Source organism: Plasmodium knowlesi (genome assembly GCF_000006355.2).
Source record: "Plasmodium knowlesi strain H genome assembly, chromosome: 11".
In the NCBI taxonomy this organism is placed as follows: Eukaryota; Apicomplexa; class Aconoidasida; order Haemosporida; family Plasmodiidae; genus Plasmodium; species Plasmodium knowlesi.
This window is the reverse complement of record NC_011912.2, coordinates 1072973-1088178: the sequence shown is the minus strand read 5'-3', so window position 1 is coordinate 1088178 and position 15206 is coordinate 1072973. Positions and strand designations below refer to the sequence as shown.

General features: G+C 36.2%; 4 protein-coding genes across 4 annotated transcripts; 3 read left to right on the top strand and 1 right to left on the bottom strand.

Annotated features, from left to right (window-relative positions):
• Window positions 1–380: 380 nt before the first annotated feature.
• PKNH_1122100 (transportin, putative) lies at window positions 381–3773 on the top strand (the record flags this gene model as incomplete). The annotated part of the gene is made up of 1 exon (XM_002261362.1): window positions 381–3773. One exon carries the CDS (start codon window positions 381–383, stop codon window positions 3771–3773), a length of 3393 nt encoding a protein of 1130 aa, XP_002261398.1.
• A 2633-nt stretch (window positions 3774–6406) lies between these two features.
• Window positions 6407–9373, bottom strand: PKNH_1122000 (acetyl-CoA synthetase, putative; the record flags this gene model as incomplete). Its single annotated transcript, XM_002261361.2, has 1 exon — window positions 6407–9373. The coding sequence occupies one exon, from the start codon at window positions 9371–9373 to the stop codon at window positions 6407–6409; it is 2967 nt and encodes a 988-aa protein (XP_002261397.2).
• A 2420-nt stretch (window positions 9374–11793) lies between these two features.
• On the top strand, window positions 11794–13040 carry PKNH_1121900 (ribonuclease P protein subunit p29, putative; the record flags this gene model as incomplete). Its single annotated transcript, XM_039114135.1, has 3 exons — window positions 11794–12186; window positions 12307–12669; window positions 12867–13040. The coding sequence occupies 3 exons, from the start codon at window positions 11794–11796 to the stop codon at window positions 13038–13040; spliced, it is 930 nt and encodes a 309-aa protein (XP_038969755.1).
• A 1104-nt stretch (window positions 13041–14144) lies between these two features.
• On the top strand, window positions 14145–14663 carry PKNH_1121800 (6-pyruvoyltetrahydropterin synthase, putative; the record flags this gene model as incomplete). Its single annotated transcript, XM_002261359.1, has 1 exon — window positions 14145–14663. One exon carries the CDS (start codon window positions 14145–14147, stop codon window positions 14661–14663), a length of 519 nt encoding a protein of 172 aa, XP_002261395.1.
• Window positions 14664–15206: the final 543 nt, after the last annotated feature.

Here is a 15206-nt window from a genome sequence, read left to right as displayed (position 1 = left end):
GGTTTGCCTATGTACATATGCATGTTCTTTTTTTTTTTTTTTTTTTTTTTTTTAATATTGTGAAAATTTATCAGTTTTTCGTCATTGCGTTTTTATGTCATTACATTTTTGCGTGCCTACCTTGCCCCGTTTCATACATCAGCTCTGTGTTATGACAACATTTGTTAAAAAAAGAAATATGCGCTTACGTGTAAAAGTACGTATATAGGTGTGTACATACCATGCGCATATGAGTGGATCTGCGTGCGCATATATAAAATCGTGCGTAAATATATGTAAAAGCATATACGTACAAGGTCGTGAATAAATTATCATTTACCCCGCAATTCGCCCTGCTACAACTCCCTCTCGAAAACTAACGTACATGTGAATGCAAGAAAATGCATAACAACTGCTTCGATAATAACAATTCGTACATGGAATGGAAGCCAAACGAGAAGATATACAAAACGATAATACAAGCGTTGGAGTCCTCATGCAACAGCTCGAACAACAGTGTCCAAATTGAGGTGACGAAAGTTTTGAAAGATCTAAACGAAAATGTAACCGATGCAGCTCTCTACCAATTGCACATCTTCTTGAACAAACAGGAGAAAAATGATGTGAGACAAGTAGCAGGGTTATTATTAAAAAATTATATAAATTCAAAGAATAAATTTTTAAATAACGAAATTTTAAAAATAATAAAAAATGAAATTTTCAAGCTAGTAGAAGATGAAGTAAAGGAAATAAGGAACACTGCAGGTTCTGTAATAACCACCATATTGACAAAATACGAAGGGATAGATAAATGGCCAGAAGCATTATACAACTTATTGCTACTGATTGAAAGAGGGAATAATGATGTAGTGGATGGAGCCTTCCGTGCGATAATAATAATAATTGAGGATGAATTAATGAATAGAAAAAGTGCGGATTCTTTTTTCTTCCAATTTTGTAAAACACAATTGTTACAAAAATTATTTGCATATTGTGCCCCACAAGAAAAAAGCATAAAAAAAAAATATGCCGCGGAATGTTTAGATTTGTTTATAACAGCATCATGCTTCACAACCAATGGAGTGTTCAATGATTATTTCCCGCAGTTATGGGAATGCCTAGGATTTCTAGCCTCAGAGGAGGATACGCAAATTCTAAAAATAGTAGTAACCTGCATGACTGTCATTACGGACACAAGATATTCCTCCATATTTAACAACCTGGACGCTGTCATACAATTTATGGTGAACGCCACAAATTCGTGTGATAGGAAGGTTCAATTAGAGGCGCTAGAATTCTGGCCCGTGTTCATTAAGGATAGAAGCTATATTGCCTACTCCAATTACAATAACAACAGCAGGACAAATGACATAAACAAAGTAGAAAATAATTACATAGACGAAAATGTATATAAGAATATAAACGAGTTACGAAATGAAGGATTGAAAATATTAAAAAATTATTTACCTTACTTGTGTAAAATATTGGTAGACAACACGGTATATACCAAGTGGGATTATTTAACCATGGATGAATCCCATTTCCAAAATGATAATGCTAATGTGCCAGACTTGATTCAAGATATTTCTCCTGAGATGTACAACAATAGTAGTAAAAATAATGACATGAACACACAGCAAGTGCAGGAAGAAATGAAAATAAATAAAATGAACAACAACAATGACAATCATACACATATGGGAAGTAATAATTCCCACAATGAAAATATGAAAAGTAACAATTTAAATAGTATTGGAAGAAACGACACAGGAATGGGGCAAGCAGGGGATGAAGGAAATAATGACAATCATATGGATGACTATACCGATGATGAGGATGAAAAGAATGACGAAATGACAGCGAGAACTTGGGGAAATGATTGGACCGTAAGGAAAGGAGCCGCATTATGTTTAGATTATTTGTCCAATGTGTACAATGACGAAATATTAGAGTTCATCTTACCACATATAGAAGAGAAACTAATGAGTGACAAATGGAACATAAGGGAAAGTGCAGTACTAACCCTAGGTGCGATAGCCAAAGGTTGCATGTATAGTCTTTCCCCTTTTATTCCCAAAGTGTTAGAATATTTGATAAAATTGTTAAACGATGAAAAGCCTCTTGCGAGGAGTATCTCCTGTTGGTGCGTAACTAGATTTTCTTCATGGATATGTCATCCAGATAATTGCGACAAATGGTTCGAACCCGTTTTGTTAAACCTCTTAAAAAGGATTCTGGATACAAACAAGAGGGTACAGGAAGCGGCTTGCTCCTCCTTTGCTAATTTAGAAGAAGATGCGCTAGATTTACTTAACAACTATCTGCATGAAATTGTGCACACGATTCAACAGGCATTTCAAATATATCAAGCGAAGAATTATTTCATCCTCTTCGATGTCGTAGGGACATTGATTGACAGTGTGAATATTGTTAAAGAAAATAACGACTTGGCCCACGAAATTGTAAATTCCATATTATCCAAATGGAACACCATACGTATAAATAGCCCATATATTATAGCCCTAATGGAGTGTATGTCCTGCATTACTAGTGCTTATGGAAAAGATTTTTTAAAATATGCAAAAAATGTCATAAGAACTTGTATCAAATTTCTGGTTCTACTATACATAGATTTAGAAGAGGAGATAAAATATTATTACAGTAAAAAAGCAGGCAATACAAATACATATATGGTTAATAGGAATAATATATCCATGACGGCAAGTGAGTTACTTGCTTACTACAAAATTAGTAATGATGATTACTTTACCACGCTGAAAGATATCGACTCTATTTCCCCCTCCAAGAAAAAGGACCTAATTGAATGCAGCTTTGATTTGTTGTCGAGAATTCTAAGTGTTATTAATTCCAATATTATGAACATTATAAGCGAAAATGAATTTAATTTTATCCCGCTTGTGCATAAATATTGCCTGAAATTTGATAATATCAAATTTGATGGCATACTAAATAACAAGCTAATAATGAACCAGGGCTTCAACAAGATGGTCTTTTCCCCGGAAGGAGGAAATCCCATTTCATCTTCATCATCGTCGGTCGTTAAAAATGGAAGAATAGTAATTCCGAGGGAAGGAGAAAATGACGAACTCACAGAATTGGCAAAAAATTTTTTAAATTTTGGCATACTACAATCAAATTTTGCCCTCATAGGAGATATTTCCCGATTTTGCGCCCAATATTTAATACCCTACTTGAATGACATTATCCCCTTTCTTATTGCGCACATTGCACACCCCTCCACCCCTGTGTCGAATAATGCTAGCTGGGCCATTGGAGAAATTAGCATACACATCAACCCTCAATACATGGAGGTATACGTGGATGAAATAATTAAGCAACTTATTTACATCTGCCAAAATTCAAAATATCATGGCTGTTTGCTACAAAATATATGTATCACTTTAGGGAGACTCTCCTCCATATATCCCAAGAAGATCATTTTCTACTTCCCTCAGTTTTTAAAAACATGGTTAAAAATTATGTCACATGGAACACAGGAAAACGAAAAAATTAATTCACTCAAAGCTATTTTGGAAACACTCTACTTAAATCTAGATATCGCTGCCGAGAACTTACAGGACATTGTATATATCATACTTAAATACAAGTACGTATGTCAAAATATGAACAATTTTTTTCACCAGTTCTTAGCCACCATGAAGCAGAAGTACCCCACCCAGTGGAAGGGAATTTACAGCTCCACCGGCGACTCTTTGTCATCCCCAATCCCCAACGAAATGTTGAGCGATTTGAGCACGCGCTTTAATTTATAGCTTCCCGCGTGCACACGTGCAGATATGTATACATGGTTGTGCATATGTATACATTATTGCGCATATATGTGCATGGTTGTTGCCCCTACCCCCGCCGTATCCTTCCTGTGGTGCGCTTTACAAGTGCAGCAACCGGCCCCCTTCATTTGTGTACAGTATATCTGTGCACACATATCTGCCCACGCAGAACTTCATACACACATATTTGCGCTTCTATTTTTAACTCGTTTGAAAAACCTATCTATTTCACCAGATAAGCCTAAGAATGTATACCTACTAGTACATTCTATTTTCATGTGTGCTTCTAAATCTGTATGGTATAGAAGTGGTGTCATATGCTACACTGAGTACAGAGAAAATGTGAACCTCCTGCGGGTGGCAATTGTGCACGTAAATAAACGCATATGTAACATTGCATGTGTGTAAATACCCGTGCCTTCCAATGAACTCTCCCATGGGTGACACACGCAACATCCTTGTAACTTCTCCCTCCATGTCAGTGTTATGCATATGTGCGCACCCTTGGGCCTTCCGGAGGATTATCACTGTTGCACCTGTATATGTGCACCTCTATATGCGGATGCATGTCTTCCTGGCTGAGCGTACCTGTATACCCCCAAAATACACGCATGCGCCCACCTACGTTTCACTTATGAACCAATTTTGTAAAAATTGCATTCCCCCCTTTTTATGACTACTCCTTCCTGTATACATGTTTCTGTGCACTTTTACTTTTATTTATTTGTGTGCGAATATTTATGGTCATACATCCATTTATATACTTCCGTGCATATACACATTTACACATTTTTTTTTTTTTTTTTTTTTTTTTTTATCGTTACATGTACTGACACAATTTTACGTGTAAAAGAAGCGTTTAAATGATAAGAAGTTACCTGTGCCAAGTAGCCATAATATAGTGGCGGCAATTTTTTAAAAAGGGAATATATATATGTTTTATGTGGAAATTATTTCCAAAGGTTATATGCATACATGTTTGTATATATGCGTGCTTATGTTTGTGTACATATATGTGATTTTTAAATAAACCATATTTTAATTAAACCTTTTTTTTTTTTCTTCTTCTTTTTTTAATGTCTTAGTATTTATTTAAAACATATGATATTGTATAGTTTAATATTAGATGCTTATTTTAAATTAGGATAAAAATGAGTGGCGAGATAGGGAAGAGGAGGGTGAACCGTTCCTGTGGATTTGGGTACCGAGGAAATTTTACTCCGGAAAAAGTTCCCGCCGCAAAAGAAAGGCGCTCTTTAAAAATGCCCACACGGATAAGATTAAAAATAAAGAAACAACAAAATGGTGTATATGCGGTAAACGTGTGTGACCCATTGTAAGTCTCATAAGACAATTGACCCATTCTAAAATGGACAATTTTCCGAAAAAAAAAGTAAAAAAGGCGATATTTTAAATTTGGCCTGTATCATATATCATTTGCGCTGGAATGATAATTGGAACATTGCTTAATGGTGGAATGTACTTCAACATTTGAAAGGGTAAATTTTTTATTCCATGGGTGTTGTTCCACTGCTTGTTTGCTTTGTTTGTTGCTTTTAGGCGCACCCATGGCAACCGCGTTGGCAATTCATATGATAGGCTTCTGATCGTGTGTACTTACGTGTATACTTACGTGTGTATGTCCCTATGGTGAGCAATTCCACGCCCAAGTCTGTTAAAGCATCTTATTAGGAGCTCTCACACATTTGCTGAATCCGTTCAGTTCACGCATTAAATTTAAATAGGGTTTGTGTTGCTACTAACATGTCAGTGGTAACACCACATTTCTGAAAGTGACACATTCGGCGTGCATACATAGGCAGGGCAGAAAAGTCCGCTTGCTTGTTTAACTCCATTTCGCACACATAAATATGGCCAAGCGAACTCCATTTTTTTTTTTTAAAAGGCCGCTTAAGTGAGACAAAGCATATTTCACACAATATGGTACAATTATAATACATATGAAACCTCGAAAAGGAAAATAAAAAAGACGTAGAATCAATCTACTCACATTTTAGTTTCCAGAAAATGGACAAATATGAAATTTGTTAAAAAAAAAAAAAAAAAAAAAAAAAAAAAAAAAAAAGATAATCAGATCATGAGTGCAGCACTTTAAAAGGATAGGGAAAAAATCATTGCGAAAAAGGAGCAGTATGATTATAACCCATCTGTTTTGCTACCTCCTTGGTGATGTTACAATATCTCTTAGCGTAGCGACAAATTGGTAACCCCCCGCGAAGGAACACTGCTCACGGAGGATGTGCATGGTTTGCCATACACGCATACATACAAGCATAAGGACGCACCGCTAATCGAGCGAGAGCAAACAAATTAAGCAATGGTACTGTACTATACTATACCACGTAGATGTATCCGTCCGGGACTTTACTCAATCTCGTAAATACGCCCTTGAACAGGTGCAACTACAAGGCAGTCCATAACAGCCTGTATGCGGGTTACAACCTTTTTGAGCTGTTCCGAATGTTCCGTGTATATATGTACACAGAGAGAACAACGTGACGAGAGCTTTTTCTCAAGATGAGAAAAAAAAAAAAAAAAAAAAAAAAAAAAATCATACCCAAAAATACTTCAGGCGCTATGTGTACCATATTGTGTTACATCTTTGACTGGAACTTGGACTTGGAATCCTTAAACTTGTTTACAATAATGTCAATAACTTCATAATTCGCAACGGTGGTCATGTCTCCAAAATCGTTTATCCCGTTTGCTATACATCTTAGTATTCTCCTAATAATTTTTCCACTTCTGGTTTTAGGCAAATCAGGAACTATACAAATAAGATCCGGGGTGGCGATAGGACCTATGGCTCGTCTAACGTACAATTTTAATTCTTCTATAATTTTTTCATCTGGGTAATTCACATGCATGGTGTCCATTTTCTCCAAATTGGAAGTCGATGTTAAATGGGCATTCACACTTTCTGTGTTTCCATTCCGATCAACGCATTGATCAAGTGTTCCTCTCGTTTCTGCTCCCTCCACTTCTCCCCATTTTTTAGAGACACACACCTTTTTAACAACGAAGCATAAAATACCTTCCCCCTTGACAACATGACGGAAGGAAACAACAGCCGCCTCCGCGATGCAAGAATGTTGGACCAAGGCATGCTCAATTTCGGCAGCTCCTAAACGATGACCAGAGACATTTAAAGTATCATCAATTCTCCCAGATATCCAGTAGTATCCATCTTCATCTCTATATGCACCATCTCCAGTAAAATAATAATTGGGGCAAGAAGAAAAATATGTTTTTACTAACCTGCTGTGATTTCCATACACTGTCCTGAGCATGCCTGGCCATGGACTCTTGATACATAACAAGCCACAAACATTAGGACCCTTCAAAGGTTCTAATGTTTTAGAATCTAAGATTTCTAATTCGACACCAAAAAATGGAAGAGTAGCACACCCAGGCTTCATTTTAAATAAATTTGGTATGGGTGCAATGACAATTCCTCCCGTTTCTGTTTGCCAGTAGGTATCCACAATTGCACATTTTTTTTTCCCGACAATATTGTAATACCATCTCCATGTCTCTGGATTTATTGGTTCACCTACACTCCCTAAAATTCGACATGACGACAAATCATATTTATCAATATATGAATTTCCATGTTTCATTAAGGCTCTAAGTGCTGTAGGTGCTGTGTAGAATTGTGTGATTTTATGCGTTTCTATTAAACTCCAATATCTACCACAATCTGGGTAAGTGGGAATGGAAGAAAACAAGGTGGTTGTTATTCCGTTCAGTAAGGGACCATATAAAACATACGTATGGCCAGTTACCCACCCAATGTCTGCAACGCATCCAAAGATATCATCTGGATTTACATCAAATATATACTTACAGGTTGTATACGCATATAGCAAATACCCTGCGGTTGTATGCGCTACACCTTTAGGTTTTCCAGTCGAGCCGGAGGTGTACAATAAACATAGGAAATCTTCACTGTCGACATATTCTATTGGACAGTAAGCTCTCATGTTTTTCATTAACGCGGAACCATCCACATCTCGACCTTCTTTTAACGTGCATATATTCTCGTCAAAATTGCTCTTCCTGCAATCATTACTTGGGTATCCTTTCCCTTCAAATGTTATGCTCTCCTTTGTTGCTTCCATCATCGATTTACAGGTCACTGAGTTCATATAATCACATGACTCTTTCCCGAATGGGTGACTGTTCCTGTCTGCCATGTTCTTGGTTGCCTCTTCCTCTCGACTGCATTTGTTCTCTCCATTGGCAATTTCCTTATTATGTTCTGTTTTATCTGAAGTGGGGTTCTTCTTCGTTAGACTGCTATTTTTGCAGATTTTTTTGTGGAGGGTGTGTATCCCTTTCGCTTTAGTATCATTTCTGTTGGTATTGTCCTCGTGGAGGACGTTGCATTGATTGTTGGTTTGCATCCCATTACAGAGGGAGTGGCCACCATGGGGAAAATTATCATGATTATCACAACTATCCCGAGCATCGTAATTATTGTGATTATCGTGATTGCCTTGATCATCGTGATTGGCGCAATGGCCCTCCCTCAGCGGACACGCATAAACGGAGGCACTGCCCGTAACTCCACTAGTATCACAATTGGAGTTATGCATTACACTGTCACATCTGTTGTGGTTCATTTGTTCGTATTCATTTTGGTTCATTTCATTTTGATTGCTATTTATCAAGCGAGTAGCATCCTGTGCCAAAAAGTTTTCAGCACCTTTCAAATTGACGGAGGTTGAGTCCTGTAACTTACATTGCGATGTGCTATCCAGGTATGCTCTATTGGTGTCACCTATCTTCGTTTTGTTTTTAAAGACGATGCAAACTTTGATGGCGTCGCCACACATATCCATAGCTGCATCTGCAATTTGCTTGAGTTTGGTTAATTTCCCTCCCCTCATGCCAAAATCGCTCGTAATTAATATACTAGATTTGGAGTCCAATATGCGATCACACAAACTCCCTGCAGAATATCCCGCAAAGACCACATTGTGAATTGCACCTATTCTAGCACATGCTAGCATGCTATACACAATTTCTGGAATCATTGGTAAATAAATGGTAACCACATCTTGCTTTTTTACTCCATGCATTTTTAATAAATTGGCAATTTTACATGTCTTTTCTAGCAATTTTTGATAAGTTATTTTTTTAAAATCATTTGGTGTATCTTTTTCCCATATTATTGCAGTCTTCATTGGATGTTTTTCGGCCCATCTATCTACACAATTATCACATGCATTAATTTTGCCATTAACGAACCAGCTAGTGTTCCCTTTTTTAAAATTCCCACTATATACTTTGGTGAATAATTTAAACCACCTTACACTATTTTTGGCTATGCTTCCCCAAAATAGCTCTGGGTTGTTAATACTTTCTTCGTACATTTCTTTATATGTACTTACATCTTTTATGTTTCCATTTGTGCCCGTCTTATTATCATTTTGGCTGTAGAATTCGTTTACAGGGAAAGAGTTTTTGTTAAGGAAAATATTTTGATCTATATCAATAACGTTCAATTGTCCTGAATCCATTTTGTTGATGTTTCCATTGCTTTCTAGATTATTCATTATGTTTGACGGGAGATACTTTTTTTTTTTTTTTTTTTTTTTTTTATTTCTTTAACCCGTTAAAAGGTTAGCAATATATGCACATGTGCTTACTTGCATACGTGCGTTACTTGGGTTACTTGCGTGCTTGATTGTTACGATTAGGTTCTACACGCATAACCCCTTCACATGTGCAAGGGGGGATTTACTCATACGTAGGTTTACACAGGCTACATGCACTTACCTAAGTAAGCAGGCATATTATTAGTGGATAAACAATCCCCCCCCCTCTCAACATCCTTTTTTTTTTTTTTTTTTTTTCTTTATTTTTTTCCCCTTTAAACTGCATGAAGGATAAAAATTTACATGAAAAAAAATTACAAAATGGGGAATTTTACAAACAATTAAATTTTAAATATCGAATGAGCAAATTGAAAAAAAAAAATTTAATCTGTACGTTCAAAGATTTATGTACATATATGTATGTAGCGCATGTATAGCTTTCTTATATGCTTATATTAACCTCAGCACAGAGCCCCATGGGCGTAGTTTTGAAGTACAACGTATTATATAATATATATGTACATACCTCATTTGGCCATGAGCTAAAAAACACCATGCCGCCCGGCGCGTGAAGTATTAATTCTCGCAGGGGCAATATTTTTATTATTTTTTTTTTTTTATCAGAAAATGAAGAAAAAGCAAATTGCAATAAGCGGGGAACAGAAGGTGAACGGGAAGCAAGTAAAAATCAAATAAATTATATTGCCTCGGAAAGCGCCATTTATATATGCCGCTCTTACATAAGCCACATGTCACACCCTGCGTAAGGATAATTTAAGCTGGCACAAAAAAAAAAAAAAAAAAAAAAAAAGCGACTTCAAGGGATGAATGGTCATATATGTATACATATATATATATATATACGTTCATCACATGTACACTTAACAGTTGGCCTCTATTTTTCATCACCTCCGGTTAATAATATTACATTTAATGGATTTGTTTTGGCCCTACCCACAGGGGAACAGCCTTCCAATCTATGCTCATGTTACTTTAAGAACATAGGAGAAATGGCATAAACGACAATTGCATTATGATTGTTACACTTAAGGGAAATGTTCCAAGTAATCCCTTCATCCACATCGGAGTTTTTTTTTTTTTTTTTTTTTTTTTTTTTTCCTTTTAACATCCGTTGTTTTTAATTTTCCCACTTGTGTTCATTCTGCTAGGTAACTGTTCGCAACTTTTCACAATTTTAATTTTTGTTTTGTATGCCCTATGGTATACAACACAGGCATATGTAAACATTTTTTTTCCTGCGCTCTTTTTGGAATAAAAAAAATAAATAAATAAAATACGTGTACATTTTAAAATGCAAAAGAAGCACATACACAGGGACGATATATGACTCGCTGTACGTATCTTTGTAGGTGTATTCTCAACACTGATATGTGGCACGTAGCTGTTTGTTGACCATCCTATTGACTCACACGCATGTGTTATAAACCGTGCATTTGTGTTGGTGACATGATAATGAAAAGCATGGGTTATCGTTGTTAAATGTAAAATGTGCACATACCAATGCGATCATTTTTACCCGGATTGAGCAATAAAATGTGGTAACGAGTGTAACCCATTTGTACACACCGGTGTAAGGGTAATACCGTATGACACCCGTGACATACCTCCATAGGGAATCCTCAAAATGAGTAACTAAGTCTGGTAGCACAACTACGCGTTATGCCTTTCCCCGCGTAGGTATTATCTTGTGTGTCGCCATATGTATATATATACACGAGCACATGCATTTACATCTCCGTTGGTTTATATGACCACTACCGACGTGTGAATATTTCTAAAAAATAGTTTTGTGTATATATTTGCCCTCACTAGTTCAGTAGTTACATGTAAGACATACCTTACATCTTTAAAATAATCCCCATTCTTTTTGCTTACCCTTTTTACGTATCATCTGGATTCTTATTAATAACTTCTTCGATGTTAACTACACCACTTGGTGATTACTCATTTCGTTTGTACCACTTTTAAGGGTTTTCACATATGCCTTTATATTGCAAAGCAGAGAGATAAAAAAAAAAAAAAAAAAAAAAAAAAAATAGATTAATGTAATTCCAATTTTTTTTACGACTCATTTTGATGACTCCCCTCTCTGATGTTAGCAAAAAAAAAAAAAAGAAAAGTGTTTGAGAAGGACGAACAAGAAAAAAGAAACAATAAACGTGTTTGTGAAAGTTCCACACAAGTTACATTACACAACAGTCGAACAAGACATAGGGAGAAAAAATATGGTAGTTGAAATTTCCCCCTAATCGAGACATTTCCTGTAACGGAAAAGTAAAAATTCATAACATATGTCTAACTGGTTAGCACATATAACTTCCATTAAAAAAAGAATAATAGTTAGCTGGGTGTGAGCCATGGAAGAAGACACATCAAGGGGAAATTCCAAAAGGAGGAAGACAAACGACAACAGTAATGCTAATTATACTTTGCTTCCTAAAAACATAAATTGGCTAAGTGGAAATGACGCAAGTAATAACCATTCTAAGCAGCTCCCTCAGCAGAATGAGAAGGCAAAGAAAAATGTGCTATCCGCATCAAGTCGTAATAATTCTCAGAACCTGTCCCATGTTAATACAAAGTCAAATGCAAACCAAGATGTGTCATACCCGAGTATGAAGCGCAATTCTAGCAACATCCAACTGAACAACAGTAAAAGAAACTGTACCAGTGATCTATCAAAAGATCAAGGTCATCCATTTTTGAAGAGATATCCGGGAAGATCCATATATGTCGATCATGGCGAAATGGTGAGGGTAAAAAAAAAAAAAAATGATAAACGCGGTGGAAGGCATGCATGTATAACCGTATGTTAATATGTCCATTCCCAATGTTTACAACATTCCCTTTTGCTCCCTTCCCTCCTTCAGAGGAACTACGCAAATCAGCACAGTAAAATATTTCTCAAAAACAGCTTAAAAAATACCTATGCAGACAATACAGGTAGAAATAGAAACCCTAAACAGAAGCAAAACAAAGTGGGCCTCTCATCAAATGAATACACAAATTATAAAGTTACAACGGAGAATACAACATCATATGATCATGCAAAGAAGCTAAACTACATGTGGAATATTTACGTGGACGAATTGCTCAGTTTGACAAACACAGAAGAATTACCCCAGGACACAATTAATGACATGGAATTGAATGGAGCAGAAATTGAAATACATAAATCTCGTTGTGCATCATATATTGGGATCAAAGGGATAATAATCCTGGAAACGCAAAATGTAATGATGCAAAATGAGCTTAACAGTAATATGTTAAGGAGAAGAAGAAAAGGAAGGAAGGGGGGGGAAATTACCCTTCGATAACTTCTTTTCGTTATTCTTTAATTATATTGTTTCACTGAGTTGTTTACCCCCTTCCCACATGCATATATGTAGATTTATGCAGAGCACACACATATGCATATTCAACCCCGCAGGCATTCAAAATAGTAACCCCCAAGAATAAGGTCTTAATAGTGCTGAAAAACAAAACCGTATTTATCCTTACCATAAAGGATAAGCAGTATTACCTACACGGCGTCCAGCTACTCCGTGACCCTGCCTTAAAATCATCGAAGAAGTACAAAGTGCTCCAGAACAGGGCTATTTAAAAAAGGGACCATTGGACTGCGTCTGCCCAGGATTCGCATATGTACGAATTTCCTTTTTCCCCTATTTTTCCTTTTTGTTTTTTTGTTAAGTGTAATTTTTACGTGTAATATTTTTTGCAATTAAATTCTGTACATCGCCGAGTGTGCAGTTCAATTCGTTTGTCATCTTTCCGTTGTTTACTGGTACTGAGTGGATTTTTTTTCTTTCCCTTCCCCCCCCTCCTCTAATTTGTTTAATCCTTTTATTACACACTGTTCCATTTTTTATGTTATTCTTTTCTCCTATGTGAATACTCGTACATATGTACGCGTTTAGCTTACCACAACGTTGTGGGACGTTATGCGCGGGTGCGCAGATACATCTGCATTGCAATGTTGTATATATGTGAATGTTTTTGACCACAGTTCAAAGGGATATAAGCAGATGCATTGCACAATTTTTTTCTCGAAATATGTATATTTCCTCATTTGTTTCTCCCCATTTGTGCTACTTTGTATTTTCGTGCATTACACCAGTTTTTTTTGAACAACTCCAAACGGGGTTAAAATGATGCACATCATTTTGCGAATCTTTTTAACTGACATAATTCATCGTGTTATTTGAACACATTTTTTAAGTTTTTAAGTTTTTAAGTTTTTCAGTTTTTTTTTTTTTTTTTTTTTTTTTTATACTGCAAGCAAATGAGACTACAAGCATGTTTCATTTTCCTGAGCAGAATTGCTTTGACGAATGTAAAGGGGCATTTCGGTTAAAGAGAAGTATTCCAAGTCAACATCGTATATATATATATATATATATATATATATATATATATATATATATATATATTTATATTTTAGTATACATAAAATGAGTTTCTGCTGAGGGAATAATTGCCATAACGATGAATTGTTTACGCCACCGCAAAGAATTATCAACGTCCTTTCTACATTTTTCACTTGTGGCGAAGATTAGCCAATTTCTGTAATGATTCAAAGGCAATCACGCTTGCCAATCCGGGCTAGTTAATTCCGCCTGCTAAATAAGGCTTGTTGAACAGAAAAGGTTACTACTCCTCAGAAAATAAACAGAGAAAACACATGGATTAATGAAGTATGATCATCATGAACCCCCATCAAGTTAACCCCAGTGATCAGATAGCAGAACTGGTAGTGGAGTCTCCCCATTTTTCGTTCAACTGCGCACACTTTATTGCGTTTAAAGGATTCAGAGAAACATTGCATGGTCATAATTATAATGTGTCCTTAAAACTAAGGGGATATATACAACAAGATGGATATGTAATCGACTTCTCCATTTTGAAAGAAAAACTTAAAAGGGTTTGCAAACAGTTGGATCATCATTTCATTCTGCCAATGTATAGTGATGTTCTAAACATACAAATGTTGGAGGATAATTTCAAAATTATATGTGAAGATAAATCCGAATATTCCTTTCCCAAAAGAGACTGTGTGCAAATTCCTATCAAGCATTCCTCCACAGAAGAAATAGGGCTCTATATTTTAAACAAAATAATAGAGGAATTAGGCTTGCCATTTTTAAAGGCACGCAGTGTTAACTACATGGAGGTAACCGTGAGTGAATCCCCAACGCAAAAGGCAACGGTTCACAGGAACATTTGATGGGAGGAAGCGGAAAAGGTGTGGTACCAGGACGAATACAGTGCGTACAAGAATGGTACCATATGTACAACCATACGTACAGGCATATACATAACCATATGTATAACCGTATGTATAACCGTATGTTGCTTTTTTTTCTTTTTTTTTTTTTTCAAAATGCAAAATTTTTAATGTGTGTAAGTATGGTGGTCGGGAAGTTTGCGTACTTACATTCACATATAAGCGCACGCGAGTATATTTTTCCGCCGTTCCGCAGTTCCGTCTCTTCCTGGGCGAGCTCGCCCCGCACGCAAAAATGTGAAGTATTATTAAATAGACAAACAAGATCAAAATTAATAACACAAACGCGAAATTAATAACACTAAACAAGGGTCGGATAAAGGGTAAAACAAATGAAGTGCACGGGGAACCCCCTTATCAAAGAGGACGAATCCTCCCCCCGTGCACAGGTGGGACAAATGTAGAAAGCGCGAATGTGTAAATGCCCATGTAGATGCATTCATGTGCTCCTTTCCTGTTTCACCTTTTTGCAAATCGAATAGG